Source organism: Solanum verrucosum, unplaced genomic scaffold (genome assembly GCF_900185275.1).
Source record: "Solanum verrucosum unplaced genomic scaffold, falcon-dt-bn FXZP01000088.1, whole genome shotgun sequence".
NCBI classification, from domain to species: Eukaryota; Viridiplantae; Streptophyta; class Magnoliopsida; order Solanales; family Solanaceae; genus Solanum; species Solanum verrucosum.
In genome coordinates this window covers 577347-592277 of record NW_026020077.1, presented here as the reverse complement: position 1 = coordinate 592277, position 14931 = coordinate 577347, and the positions used below count along the sequence as shown (strand labels likewise).

The following is a 14931-nucleotide window of genomic DNA, read 5'->3' as shown; positions in this document are numbered from 1 at the left end:
TGAATCAAAATCGATAACATAACTAAAATTCTTTTGAATAAATCGTTTCTTTTATTTTTCGTGTATGATTAATAATCGTATAAAATTGAATCAAAATCGATAACATAACTAAAATTCTTTTGAATAAATCGTTTCTTTTATTTTTTGTGTATGATTAACAATCATATCAAATTGAATCAAAATTGATAACAACTAAATGATAAATATCTCATATTTAATTTATTTGAAAGTAATTTAAAAAGTGAATAAAATAATTTAATTTTATTTGGATCGATAACCTACCCAAACCGACACATCACTACAACTTCTTAAAATAATCCTTAAATGGAATTAGAAATTTTATGTTAGAAAAATAATATTTGAGAGATTATCATAATCTCTCTTGAAAAGAATTTGAAAATTGAATTCTCTTTAGGGCAAATCGCCAATTTTTAATTTTTTTTGCTTTTTTTAATAACTTTAATTCGGTGTTGAATTGCGAAAAAAAACACATTTGGCTATCAAGTTAAGTTTCAGAATTTTCAAGAATTTGAAACATACCAAAAAGTTATTTTCACTTTTTTCATTCAAAATTACTCACAAAAATTCAAAAATAACTACAATATGTATTCATAGACAAAAATAACTCAAATTTCCAAATACCAATTTTCACTTTAAAAAAAAATAAAATAAAATAACTACAAATTCATGTTCCAACGCTTCATTAGTATTTATTTTGTTAATGAAAAGAAAAACATGTGCCTTGCACATGACATCATATGTATCAGCTTCTTTTGAGAGTTTAAATTTGTCTTCATTTATAAGTCACACACTTTTACTTTACGTCAAGTAATTTGAAAACTCTTTCTTTGGAAGATATTTGCAAATAATTTAACATACTTTCAACAAATTTGATGGATTAAAAGTTGTATTCGAGTAATACACATCCTAGTAGTAGTATATAAAAACGTAATTTTTTTTATTTGGATATAAGTATTACATGAAAGTCATTCACAATTTATTTTGATAAGAACATATTGTTCACACCTTCTTGAACCTGACTTCTAATGGCTCATTACTCAGTGTCAAAAGTGTTTGGCCATTATTTTGTACAAAAACCCCAACGTTCTTGCAAATCACGTCACAATAATTGCATACACTTGGACAAAAGACAAATCCCCTCTAGTATCCGAGGTTTGATTTGGAATATGTCCTCCCAAGATAGAATAATCTCAATCACCAGTGTATTGATACCCAAAACGCTGGTGTCAGCGAACCACTCAACAGCAGTAAAGTACACGAAGAAATTTTGTGCAGAAGAAGAAGAAGAAATCAGAAAAATTCGTAAGGAATAAATCTGAAGAATCAATGTATTTATAGGCAAGAGGAACTGGTTCCGAAAGGTTGCAATCCTTTCAGAATCCACACGACCATTCATGAAAGTTGCAACCTTTCAAACGGTCATGGCTGTTTCTGAAAGTTGCAACCTTTCAGAACAGTCACTGCGGGAAATTTAAATAAAACGGGAAAGATTTAAATTAAACGGGTCGCGCATGGATCCGAGTCGGGTCGGGTCAATTAACTAATTAATTGAATCGGTTAATTAACTAATTAAAACGTTGGCCATTTAATTTAATTTAATTAATTAAATAATTAATTAACTAAAATAATTAAAACAAACTTTGTCCAAAAAATAATCTCTCGATCGATCATTTTTCCAAATCAGAGTCAACACCTTGCCGGATGTCATCTTCAACATTACTTTCCCAGTTCCTGCAATTCTTGTTGTTGCTGTGTTTCCCATGAACAAATCTTCATCAACCTCAGCAGGAGTGTATGTTGCAAAGGCTTCTTTCGCAGAGCAAATATGTCGAGTGGCACCTGAGTCGAGAAACCACTCCTTGGGATTTCCAACTAAGTTGCACTCTGAGATCATTGCACACAGGTCATCTGCATCTTCCATCTCTTCCACGATGTTTGCTTGACTTTTTCCTTTGCCTTTGTCTTTGTCTTTGTCCTTTCTTAGAGCACGACAGTCAGAAGACTTGTGACCAACCTTACCACAATTGTAACAGTTGCCCTTGAACTTTTTCTTGGCCTGTTCTGACTTTTGTCCGTTGGACTTCTTTCTCTTCTTGTCTTTGGTAGGAGCTTCTTCAACAATATTAACTCCAATTACTGTTGAACTCTTACGAGACTTCTTTTCGGCGGTTTTGTTATCTTCCTCAATCTTGAGCCGAATCACAAGATCTTCAAGCTTCATTTCTTTACGTTTGTGCTTTAAATAATTCTTGAAGTCATTCCACGAAGGAGGTAACTTCTCAATCATTGCAGCCACTTGAAACGCTTCATTTACTACCATATATTGCACTCAATTTTGTTATGTATATTTGCTTAATAGTAAGGATGAAGCAATTGATGCATTTAAGCAATACAAAAATGAAGTGGAAAATCAATTGAATCTAAAGATAAAAATGATTCGAAGTGATAGGGGTGGAGAATACGAATCTCCTTTTGCTGAGATATGTTTGGAATATGGTATTATCCATCAAACTACTGCACCCTATACACCACAGTCAAATGGTTTGGCTGAACGGAAGAACAGAACATTAAAGGAAATGATGAATGCCTTAATAATCAGTTCTGGTTCACCAAGAAATCTATGGGGAGAAGCCATCATTACGGCTAACAAGATACTCAATAGGGTACCCCGTAGCAAAACGCAATCAATTCCATATGAGTTATGGAAAGGAAGGAAACTGTCACGCCCCAAACTCAAGGGGCGCAACTGACTCCTAAAGCCAAAACTCAGGCCCGAGCCGACCCTACTGAACCATTTGCTACTAGCGCATGGCAGTCACCTGCAATTAAGAAAACAAACAAGTATATCTCGGCTTAAAACTAAGCCCTCGGCCGGCAAGGCCCCTGTCAACAGATCTACAAAAGAACCAGCTACTCCCAAGAGTTCATATAAAGAAATATCCAACTAGCACAGAAGTCCTGATTGGGCAGTCAAGGCCACCATGATATCTATACCAAAACTAAAAACAGGTAAATATCAGTACAATACATCAACCAGCTCACAAGCTTCAGCAAACCAACAACATAGGCCAACATGGCCATAACGTAGCTATAAACCCCACACACTAGTCTGCAAGCCTCTAAGAGTAGTAAAGATTGGTGGGACAGGGCCCCAGCCTACCCATGAGAATATATACAACAAAAGGTAACAAACCTCCCAACTCTGGCAACTCCGAAGGAAAGGGGTTGACCAATTGGATAAAAGTCAATCCTGCTGATATGAAGGTCTACTCGGTCATCTGTCAGGACCTGCATGCATGAATGCAGCGCCCCCAAGGCAATGGAGCGTCAGTACAAAATAATGTACAGAGTATGAAAGACAATAGACTATGATGAGGTATCCTGATATACTGGAATAATCTGATAAATAAATTAAGGATAAGATAATTGTACTGACCTGCTTCTAAATCTAAATATATCAAAAATAATAAAACAACAACCTAACCAAGCCCCCATAAGCTCGGTAGGTACAAACAGCACACAAGACCACCTACTCAGGCCCCCATAAGCCCGGAAGGTGCCAATTAGCTTGTATACCCCTATCGGTAGTCCCCTAGCCCCGCAGGCAATCACATAGCCCTCTTAGGCATCAACATATCTTATAGACAACTCATAGCCCTCTTAGGCAACAACATGGCCCTGTAGGAAGCACATAACCCTCTTAGGCGTCAATATATATCCCTGTAGGCAACTCATAGCCCTTCTAGGCATCAATATAGCCCCGTAGGCAACACATAGCCCTTTTAGGCATCCATATAGCCCTGTAGGCAGAACATAACCCTGCTAGGCATAGATCACATTCCTGCAGCTAACAACAATAGCCCAAAGGCAACAATAACAATCCAACAGCTAAAAGTGAGCAATTTAGTGATAGGCAACCTATACAAATAGCCTCTAAGTCGTGTCCAACATACGAATGTTACTACTGAATAAGAATCTCGATAAGAGAGGATTATACGCACTCGAGCAGCCAACAATCAACAATAATAGCTATAAGTATAACAACGATAACAACTCAATTACATTGCTTCTAAGCTTTAAGGAAACATGCCATAGGAAGAGAATAGCCTTAACATACCTTTTTCGCTAAATTCACGTGGCCTAAAGACTTTAACTCATAACTCCCTCGATACTACAACAAGGTAGGACCATAATCAACACATAAAATAAAAGATACCATGACAATACAATAAAAGATATGTATTTCCGTCGCAAATTGCTATTTGCTGCTTATAAAAGCTAGAGTCGATGAAAGAAGGGTCTTACCTCGATCTTAGGTTCGTAATTCACCTCAAAACCTTCAAATATATTCAAACCCCTGCTGTCCCAACTCTAAAATGTGATATGCTACGCAATCGATAAAACAAATTATACCACGATGATGAGCCCAACGCGTAGAACAACTTTCGTCAAGGACTTACGTCGAGAAAATCTATATTTCACTTGATCCTAAAAATGGGTTTCTATGTTTTCTCTGTATATTTAGCTTAAAATGAAGAAAAAACTCGAAGAAGAAGATATATACACTTTCCACCGACCTAGGGCCCCACTTCACGTGCCTGCTTGCGCAGTCCCACGAAAATGCGAATATCTCTCTATTCTGAAGTCGTATGAATGAACGGTTTGATGCGTTGGAAACTAGACTCGTAGACCTTCGATTAAATAGTTTGTAGGCCCCATAGCTCTTTATAGATTGGGAGAAAACCTCCAAAACATTTGACCCAAATTTCAGAGAAATCTTTAAGAAGGAAATTACGATAACTTCTGCCAACTTTTATTTTGCCACTTACCTAACTTGAGATGCAACACTTGAACACTTAAAATAGGACATACCACGTCATTCTTAATTTATTACTCACCCTCCTTGTCTTTCCACGAATATACGAGTTAATTTAGACGTTTTGAAAAGTCGGGGTGTTACAGAAACCCAACTTGAAATATTTCAAAGTGTGTGGGTGTCTTGCCAAGGTAGAAGTTCCTTTACCTAAGAGGGTGAAAATTGGACCCAAAACAGTGGATTGTGTATCTATTGGATATGCTGTGAACAGTAAGGCCTGCCGTTTTTTGGTTCATAAATCTGATAATCTTGAAATTCATGTGAATACGGTAATTGAGTCAGATAACGCTGAGTTCTTTGAACACATTTATCCGTATAAAACTGAATGTGAGTCGACAAGTGAAAGATCTAAACGACCACGGGAAGAATCAAAGGAAAATGCACAACCTAATGAAGATCCTAGGCGTAGTACTCGCCAACGGAAATCCACTTCTTTCGGACCAGATTTTGTGGCATTTTTGCTTGAAAATGAGCCTCCAACATTTAAAGCAACTATGTCGTCATCTGAGTCAATCTATTGGAAAGAAGCTGTCAATAGTGAGATCGAATCAATTTTAAGTAATCATACTTGGGAATTGGCTGATCTTCCTCCAGGAAATAAACCTTTAGGATCAAAGTGGATCTTTAAAAGGAAAATGAAAGCCGATGGGACTATTGACAAATATAAGGCTAGACTTGTAGTCAAAGGATATAGACAAAAGGAAGGTCTGGACTACTTTGATACATACTCTCCAGTAACAAGGATAACATCAATTAGAATGTTAATAGCACTAGCGGTAGTGCATGATCTTAAAATCCATCAAATGGATGTAAAGACAGCCTTCTTAAATGGAGAGTTGGAGGAAGAAATTTACATGGAACAACCTGAAGGGTTTGTGGTTCCTGGTAAAGAAGAGAAAGTGTGCAGACTTGTGAAGTCGCTTTATGGACTCAAGCAAGCACCCAAACAATGGCATGCTAAATTTGATCAAACAATGTTGACAAATGGATTCAAGATTAACGAATGTGATAAGTGTGTTTACATTAAAAATGTTCCGAATCATGAAGTCATTGTTTGTTTGTATGTTGATGACATGTTAATAATGAGTAAAAATATTGACAATATAAATGCTACTAAGCGCATGTTGTCTAGTAAGTTTGATATGAAGGACTTAGGAGTTGCTGATTTGATCTTAGGGATCAGGATTCTCAAAACTCCTCAGGGACTAGCATTATCTCAATCTCATTATATTGAAAAAGTATTGGAGAAGTTCAAGTACTTGAATTTCAATGTTGTCAAAACTCCAATTGACTTAAGCTTTACATTTCAAAAGAATGTAGGTGAAAGTGACTCTCAATTGGAATATGTCAGAGTGTTGGGAAGTTTGATGTATATTATGAATTGTACGCGACCAGATATAGCATGTGCTATTAGCAAACTGAGTCGGTTCACTAGTAATCCGAATCAAACTCACTAGATGGCAATGAAACGTGTGTTGGGTTATTTGAAGCATACACAACACTATGCTTTGCATTATAATAAATATCCTGCCGTGATTGAAGGATATAGTGATGCAAATTAGATCACCGGGTCAAATGAAGTAAAATCCACAAGTGGTTATGTGTTTACACTTGGTGGAAGAGCAGTCTCTTGGAAATCATCCAAACAGACATGTATCGCTCGCTCCACAATGGAATCTGAATTCATTGCCTTAGATAAGGCCGGTGAAGAAGCTGAATGGCTCCGGAATTTCTTAGAGGATATTCTATTTTGGCCCAAACCTGTGGGACCTATTTGCATACATTGTGATAGTCAAGCAGCAATAGGTAGGGCAGGGAGCGTTATGTACAACGGGAAGTCTCGTCATATACGACGGAGACATAATACCGTAAGACAACTCCTCTCTAGTGGAATTATCACAATTGACTATGTGAAGTCAAGCGATAATGTGTCAGATCCACTAACGAAAGGCCTAGTGAGAGAGGCAGTTGAAAGATCATCTAAGGGAATGGGTTTACGGCTTAGGACAAGTCAGCAGGGCGGCAACTCTATCTAGCAGACTAGAGATCCCAAGAGCTAGATTCAAGGAGAAAAACAAAGTTTTGACTGACGGTTATGAAGAGTTGCGACTTTTATGAAGAGTTGCGACTTTAATGAAGAGTTGCGACTTTTATGAAGAGTTGTGACTTTGATGAAAAGTTGCGACTTTTAAAGGAGTTGTGACTTTTATGAAAAGTTGCGACTTTTATGAAAAGTTGTGACTTTTATAAAAGGTGGTGACCTTTCTGAAAGATTGTGACTTTTCCAAAGGTTTGTGACCTTTCCGGTAAGGCACATTAAGAACCTTTTCACACTACCCTTTGTTTTCTATAAACTGAGGGATTTCCTCTCATTTTAAGAACGATTTTGTGAACTTCTTCTTCTACTACTAAATCTAGTATTCTAAGTGTACTTTACTACCGTTGAGTGGCTCGCTGACACCAGTGTTTTGGGTATCAATACACTGGTGATTGAGATCATTCTATCTTGGGAGGACATATTCCAAATCAAACCTCGAATACTAGAGGGGAATAATTTCCTTAAGGGGACACTGTGCATTCAGTGGGCTTGATCTTCTTTCTGGTTTTCCAGATTCTGTTATGTGTTACAGATTTTTAGATTTGTGAATTAATTTATGTTCTTCTGTTCTTCACTGGTTCATTAAACTTTGGTAACTTCGTGTTTCTGCAAAGTTTGTTGGAATTAGTAAGATTCTTTAAACACATATTGACAACAATTCTTCTTTAAGGAAAAATATTTCGTATATTTTTTCTAATCTGTTTCTGATTCTAGTTTCTCTACTAGTTTTAATTTTCTAGTTGTGAAAATGTTCTTAAACTTTATTGTGTCTTACCAAGTTCTTCAAAGTTTTGTTCTAAGTATCTTAGGAATACAAGACGAACAACATCACAATCTTAAACCAATTGCTAATGGTGTTGCGACCAGGATTTCCTTTTACTCCACCATTAGCCATTAGTAATCTCATGATCTTCCTTTTGAGGATTATAGTGATCGAGCCTCCACACATTGGAGTGATGTTGGCATATAGTATAAGTTTCTGTGAACTCAACATTTAGATCAATGGACTCACGAATTACATCTTTTTTTGAATTCACTGGAAAGAAATTTATCGAAAGGCCTAAATCGTTATTTAGACGTGGGCCGATACCAAGTGGACAAACTTGGGTTCCAATAAAGGCTAGCCCAAGATCGCCTCCTAAGTCCTTCCATACTGGCACAACCATGTAGTCGGATCCTACTCGAATCATTTTTCTTGTCGTGTCAAGCACGGAATTAGGGGCAGAAGTTGCTTCAGAAAGTAGAGAATTTTTTATAAACACTATTAATGTAATTAAGAAAATGCAAGATACTTCTGTTTTCTTCATTATTGTGATTTTTTTTTTGGAATTATTTTGGTTGGTTAAGTTTCTTAAGAAATAACCTAATCTTTTATAGGTAAGTTTGGCATATGGATACATGCATACAACTCAAGAACTTGCCAACAAACTAAATTGATGGATTTTGACTTACTTTCAACGTTGATATTTAACATTTTAAAAATATATCTATTATATATGTCCTCCACTAAACAGAAGAAAAAAAAGAAGATGTTGTTTTTAACAGATTTTTAATTTAATTTTTATTTAATGAAGATTGTGACACTGCAATCAACCAAAGGAGTCAAAGCCAGTGGATGTTTAGAATTAAATATGTACGAAAATAGATAACAATATTTTAATATTTAATCTATGAGTCTTGCACTCGGACTGGATTAAATCTATGTGTGAACAACTCAATTTGGATGGCGGAAATTGAAATTTCAAGTTCATCATATTTATATTTTATTTTATTTTATTTTTCTAAGATACCAAAAATATCTTTCTCTCTTCCTTCTACCTCTTTTTTACAATTTTTTTTCTTGCTTTATTATTTTATAGCACTATCTAAATTCCATCATTTCAAAATCGAGATCTTTAGAACTGGAACAAAAAGTTCATTTTGAATAACTACTAGTCTAATACGTCATTGGAATGCGGCGCCCTTCCCATGGTTCATTTTTAACGATTCATTATTGTTGTATTTTTAATTTTTTTCATCTATATGTTTTATATGAGATGAGTGTTTATTTAAAATAATTTTTTTATTTTTATAAAATAAGGTGTAGTTAAAGTTTGCGTAAACATCATACTCTTCATATTCCATTTGTAAAATTACACTAGTTAAATATATTATTATTATTATACTTTAAATTATTTTTCCACTTGGAAAAGGAAACAAGATGGCGGATGCTCTAGCCAGGAAGAACTTGGATGTTTGTGAGATTTTCCCCTTAATAGTTATGTAGACAGATATCAAGCTATGTAATAACCATTTTTTGCTATAAGAAATAAAATTTAATCTTTTTGACAAAAATAAAAAATATCTGATTTGACTCTTTTGCTTAATTAATTTTGTTCTTTTCATGGGAAAATGGTATGAAATAGAAAATTATTTATTCAAATTAAATGTTATAGCCATAGTTTATTTTAATTGTAATTCGCAGCAAACATCCCATTTTTTTGTCATCTGATTCGGTATACAATTAGCCATTTTCGGTATACAATTAGCAATTTTATATATTTCGGTATAAAATGTATAAAATGCGTTTGTGTTTGTATAAAGCGAGAGAAAAGTGTATATACAAATACAAATACATATATTTTCGTCCTATACACTTATAATTATACAAATACATATCTTATTATACAAATTACAATGTATAAATGAATTTATACAAAACTGAACAATTTGTATAAAATTGAATGTTTCTAGCGAATTATACGAATCAAAAGCTCCATTAATTTGTATGCAATTATACAATTATACAATGCAATTATACAAATTATGTGTCGATATTTCATCAAAAGCTCCATTAATTATACATATCTTTTGCTTAATTAATTTTGTTCATATATATCTTTTTCTTAAAAATTCATTTCCATCCTCTGCTCACTAACATTCAATCATTCTTCAATTTAAAACTCCTCATTGAAGCTACGTACTTTCACTAGCCTTGATATGGTAGTGAGTTCTATTCTAAAATGGACAATTTTTTGGGGCACTAAAATACAGATGAAAACAAACACTTTCTTAATAACACAGATCAAATTGCATAAATTTCAAATATGATTATTTATATACTGCTTAGAAAACTCCACACAAATTTAGGCCACACTACAATTGCTTACAAACACTCACAAGTCATTGCCATATCGGCTTATTACATAAAAAAAGTATCACTTATTTAATTACTATTACTTAGTTCATTATATTGTGTTACTATCACAATTATTACTTGAGACTTATATTCATGCATCCTTTTCAAACTTCACCTCAACCGGAAAATCACTTAGACCCAAACGTTTCTGCCCATTATATTCAATTATGCCAACATCCTTGCACATTATCTTGCAATCCTTACACACCGATGGGCAATACGTAATCTTGTAATTATCACCAAACTCCTCAATCTTAAACCAATTTCTTATGGTTTCATGACCAGGATTTCCTTTTACTCCACCTAGTATTAAAAAGTAGCTTTGGGCCCGTCGATCATAAGAACCAACGGTCCATATGGCATCATTGGACTTAGTACACACCGTGTACGACAAGTTGTAGTCAATGTTCAAGTCGGTGGACAGGCGAATAATGCCTTTCTTAGAATTCGCCGATGAAAATAACAGTGGGGTGCCCGGGTAATAGTCTTCTTGAACTATGCCTAGTGGGCACGGTTTGTGATGATTGTTAATACTGGCTAATTCAAATCCCCAGGCCTCGTCTGGGGATATTGGTTGGACATAATAATTAGTCCCAGTTCGTAATATTTTTCCACTAGAATCACGCACCGCAATTGGAGTGGATTCGGATGCTTCACATAGTTTTGATTTTGTGAAGTAGTTGGTGGCAAAGAGGAATGAAACGAAAAACAGAATATTGATCAACTTCATTCTTGAGTTAATTAACTACTAATTTGTGTTGAGTGATTAATAATATGTAAGGATGTGAACTAATGAATGGTAAAATTGGTGATTATATAGAGATTATTTTCCCTAAGCAATTTGGTAGGCATGAATCGACTAGAGGCTAGAGCATCAAGTTTATGAATTACATTAACAAAGTTGATGGTGTTCAAAAGCAAATCCTCCTCGAAGTAAACGGGTTTTGACTTCACTTTTTATATATTTCATATTAAAATATACAATATAAAATATAGACACACCTCTTATAATTTTTGAAGTCGACTAGAGCATCAAGTTTATGAATATTTTATATTATTATTTTAAGTATATAAATATCTGTATATTGGGTGTATATTAAGTTTCTAAACATTTTTGCAAAAAGATAATAATGAAAGTTTTGTATATTATTGTATGCCGAATGTATAATATTGTAAACCGGATTATGTTTTAACCTAAGGTTTTGAACTATACTTTTACAACGTAAGTTACATAATTGTATATTTCTGATAGCATTACAATCCTATCTTTTCAAATATCCATTGTTTGCTTAACCCAAAAAAAATAAAATCCATTGTTTGGAAAAAAAAACAAAGTGTTGACAAATTGGTATGATTTTCTAATTTGAATTTAAATGAAAGCTGAGTTAGATTAAAAGTTTCAATTTCTTAACCTCTTATATATTTCTCGATTTTTATCTTTATTGTTGATCATTAGTTGATCTGTTTGTGCTTGTCAACTTTTTCATGATGAATACGTTATATGTGTTGGGAGTTTGAAGTATGATTGGGAAATGAGAAAAGATACCTTTTATTAGATTGAACCAAAAAATCATCTTTTGAATCTTACCTGTCCATCTCATTTTTTTATCGTCTACAATTCAGAAGCCTTGTAACACCCCCTAAATACTAAAATCAAGATTCACATGTCGATACACCATTTCTTAATTACTACAGTATGTTTTATTCTCATTTTAGGAACTTGAAATTTTGTAATATTTGCAAACTTGCTTAACATAAATTGTGATAGGTTATGCGTCCCTAATAATGACAAATTATTAAGGAGAGAAATATTGAATAAAGCACATACTTCACCATATGCAATGCATCCGGAAGGTACAAAGATGTACCAGACCATCAAAGAACGTTATTGGTGGAATGGTATGAAGAGAGACATTGCAGAGTTCATTTCAAAATATTTGGTTTGTCAACAAGTAAAGGCAGAACATCAGGTCCCAGTTGGTTTGCTACAGCCCTTGTCGATGCCGGAATGAAAATGGAAGAGAATAACTATGGACTTTGTTTCTGAATTTCCTCGCACTCAAAAAAATCATGATGCAATATGGGTAATAGTGGACAGGCTAACCAAGAGTGCTCATTTCTTAGCACTCAGGATGGATTACTCACTTGAGCGTTTAGTCAAATTGTACATTAATGAGATTGTAAGACTACATGGGATTCCTGTGTCTATTGTATCTGACCGAGACCTAAGATTTACATCTAGATTTTGGGGTAGTTTGCAAGAAGCTTTGGGTACTAAGTTGAAATTTAGCACTTTGTTCCATCCTCAGACAGATGGTAAGTTGGAAAGAGTGACACAAATTTTGGAGGATATGCTTCGAGCTTGCATTACGGAGTTTGAGGGTAGTTGGGACAAACACTTGGCTTTGATAGAATTTGCTTACAATAACAGTTACCAATCGAGTATTGGAATGCCTCCCTATGAAGCCTTATACGGAAAAAAAATGTCGGACCCCTCTTTGTTGGAGTGAAGTTGGTGAAAGAAGCTTATTGGTCCTGAAATTGTGCAACAGACAGAAGACAAGGTAAAAATTATCAAGGATCGTCTAAAGATTTCTTCGGATAGACAAAATTCGTACGCTAATCTGAAAAGGCGTGATATTGAATATCAAGTTGGAGATAAAGTATTTTTAAAGATGTCTCCATGGAAAAAGATTTTGAGATTTGGCCAAAAAGGAAAACTTAGTCCCCGATTTATTGGACCTTATGAGATACTTGAAAGGGTTGAACCAGTTGCATATAAATTAACATTTCCACTTGAGTTAGACAAGATCCACAATGTCTTTCATGTTTCTATGCTCAGAAGGTATCGTTCTGATCCATCTCATTTTCTTCCAGTTGAATCTATTGAGGTTAATTCTGACTTGACGTATAATGAAGAACATATTCTAATTCAAGCTCGAGAAGTAAAGCAACTTAGAAACAAGAGAATCCCCTTAGTAAAGATACTTTGGAGGAACCATTCTGAAAAATAAGCTACCTGGGAGCGAGGAGAAGACATGAGGACCCAATACCCACACTTGTTTCGAGATTAGTGTAAGGTAAATTTTGAAACAAAATTTCTTTAAGCGGGAGAGAGTTGTAACACCCCCTAAATACTAAAACCAAGATTCACATGTCGATAGACCATTCTTTAATTACTACAATATGTATTATTCTCATTTTAGGAACTTGAAATTTTATGATATTTGCAAATTTGCTTAACAGTAATTGTGATCGTAATTTAAGAGATTGTATTGGGGTATTTACGTAATATACTAGTTAGAATTACCTATACTTGAAAGGGAGGTGAGGGATATACATATAGGTATATATGTATGCATTTTGGGCAACCAACTTTTTGTTTGGGCAACCACCTTTTAGTGCCAGCTGTATAAGTGATAAATATCACTTTTGTAACTATGTTTTCACACCTCCTCTAGAGAAATTCATTTTCCTTAAGTCTAAGATCCTTGAGAACTTTATCTAACCAGATTGTTCTTCAAAATCACAAGATAAAAATTTGGTCCTTTTGGCTGGAATTCGAGACACACCCTTCCCTTTGGTAAGTGATGAAATCTGTTTTGAGCTAGGTAGTGTTTAGTATTTTAAGCATATCTCGTTCTTTAGAACTCCATTTACAGTAAATAAATATGATTTGGAAAGCTAATTCATATACCTTCAACTCCTATGTTTATGTAAAACTCTAATATAGTTATTATGGATTCTAAATATGGGACGCAACATAGGACAAGTTCTGTCCAGATTTCGGAATTAGAAATCCTGTATGTTCAACTATTAGTGTTTTGATTATATTTTTTTGTACAAAAATATATATTGCGGCGATTCTTGATTAGTTTCAAGCTTAAGAGATGTACCTACATCTTTCATGGAGGATATAAAGTTCAATTTTTCCATTTTTTCCTTTTCAAATCTAAGTTGCGACATGAGGTACTTGGTTGGCCAAAAATACTTTTTTGGGAGCATAGTCGTATTTGTACAAGCTAGGCTTACTTGTGATGATAATCATGTTTTATGTCAACATTATTGAGCTACTAGAAAGTAAAGAAGTTATTTACTAATATTTTTAAGGTTGCATATACTCGTGTACAAGTTGAGGACCTTGATATACGTTGGTTGGTCTACGGTTTGAACTCTTGAAGTTGTGTTGGACTGTTTCCATGCAAAAGCACTGAGGTTTGTGTATAAGCTTGTACTGATACTCTTGTTACCTGGTATATTTGAAAGTTTATCTTGGTACTTTGGTTACCTCTTGTCACTTTGCATTGTAGTGTTGGTATCAAAGCCTAGGTTTGTGGTTCTAGGACTTTTGCTGTGAATTACTTGTATACTTGTTTCACTTTCGAAAAGGTTCTGGTTACATTATTTTTTCACTTACATGATTTATAATATTAGATTTCTTCTTAAATGATAGTATCCTTCCGAAAGGGTAGCTACAAGCCTTGCCTTAAATTTTAGATATTACAAACAAACAAAAAAAGACATCCAAAAATCTGAAATTCGATCTTCTTTTCTTCTTCGTGCATATATTGTTTTCAAATAAAATATAAATGTCATGTGATTTAATCTATTTGTTGAGTTCATTGGAGTTATATTATTTGCATTGTCGCTATGACAAAAATGTTTTTTTATTCTATCTACGGAGGAAGTAACCCAAAATCTTGACAACAGTGAGAGGGCTATAATTCCTTAAGAATACACAAATAATTTGTAATCTCG

The 14931-nt window shown here is 34.3% G+C and overlaps 1 protein-coding gene across 1 annotated transcript; it reads right to left on the bottom strand.

Annotated features, from left to right (window-relative positions):
- Positions 1-10264: 10264 nt before the first annotated feature.
- Positions 10265-10903, bottom strand: LOC125824013 (miraculin-like). The gene has a single exon (XM_049503370.1). The coding sequence runs from the start codon at positions 10901-10903 to the stop codon at positions 10265-10267; it is 639 nt and encodes a 212-aa protein (XP_049359327.1).
- Between the last annotated feature and the right edge of the window lie 4028 nt (positions 10904-14931).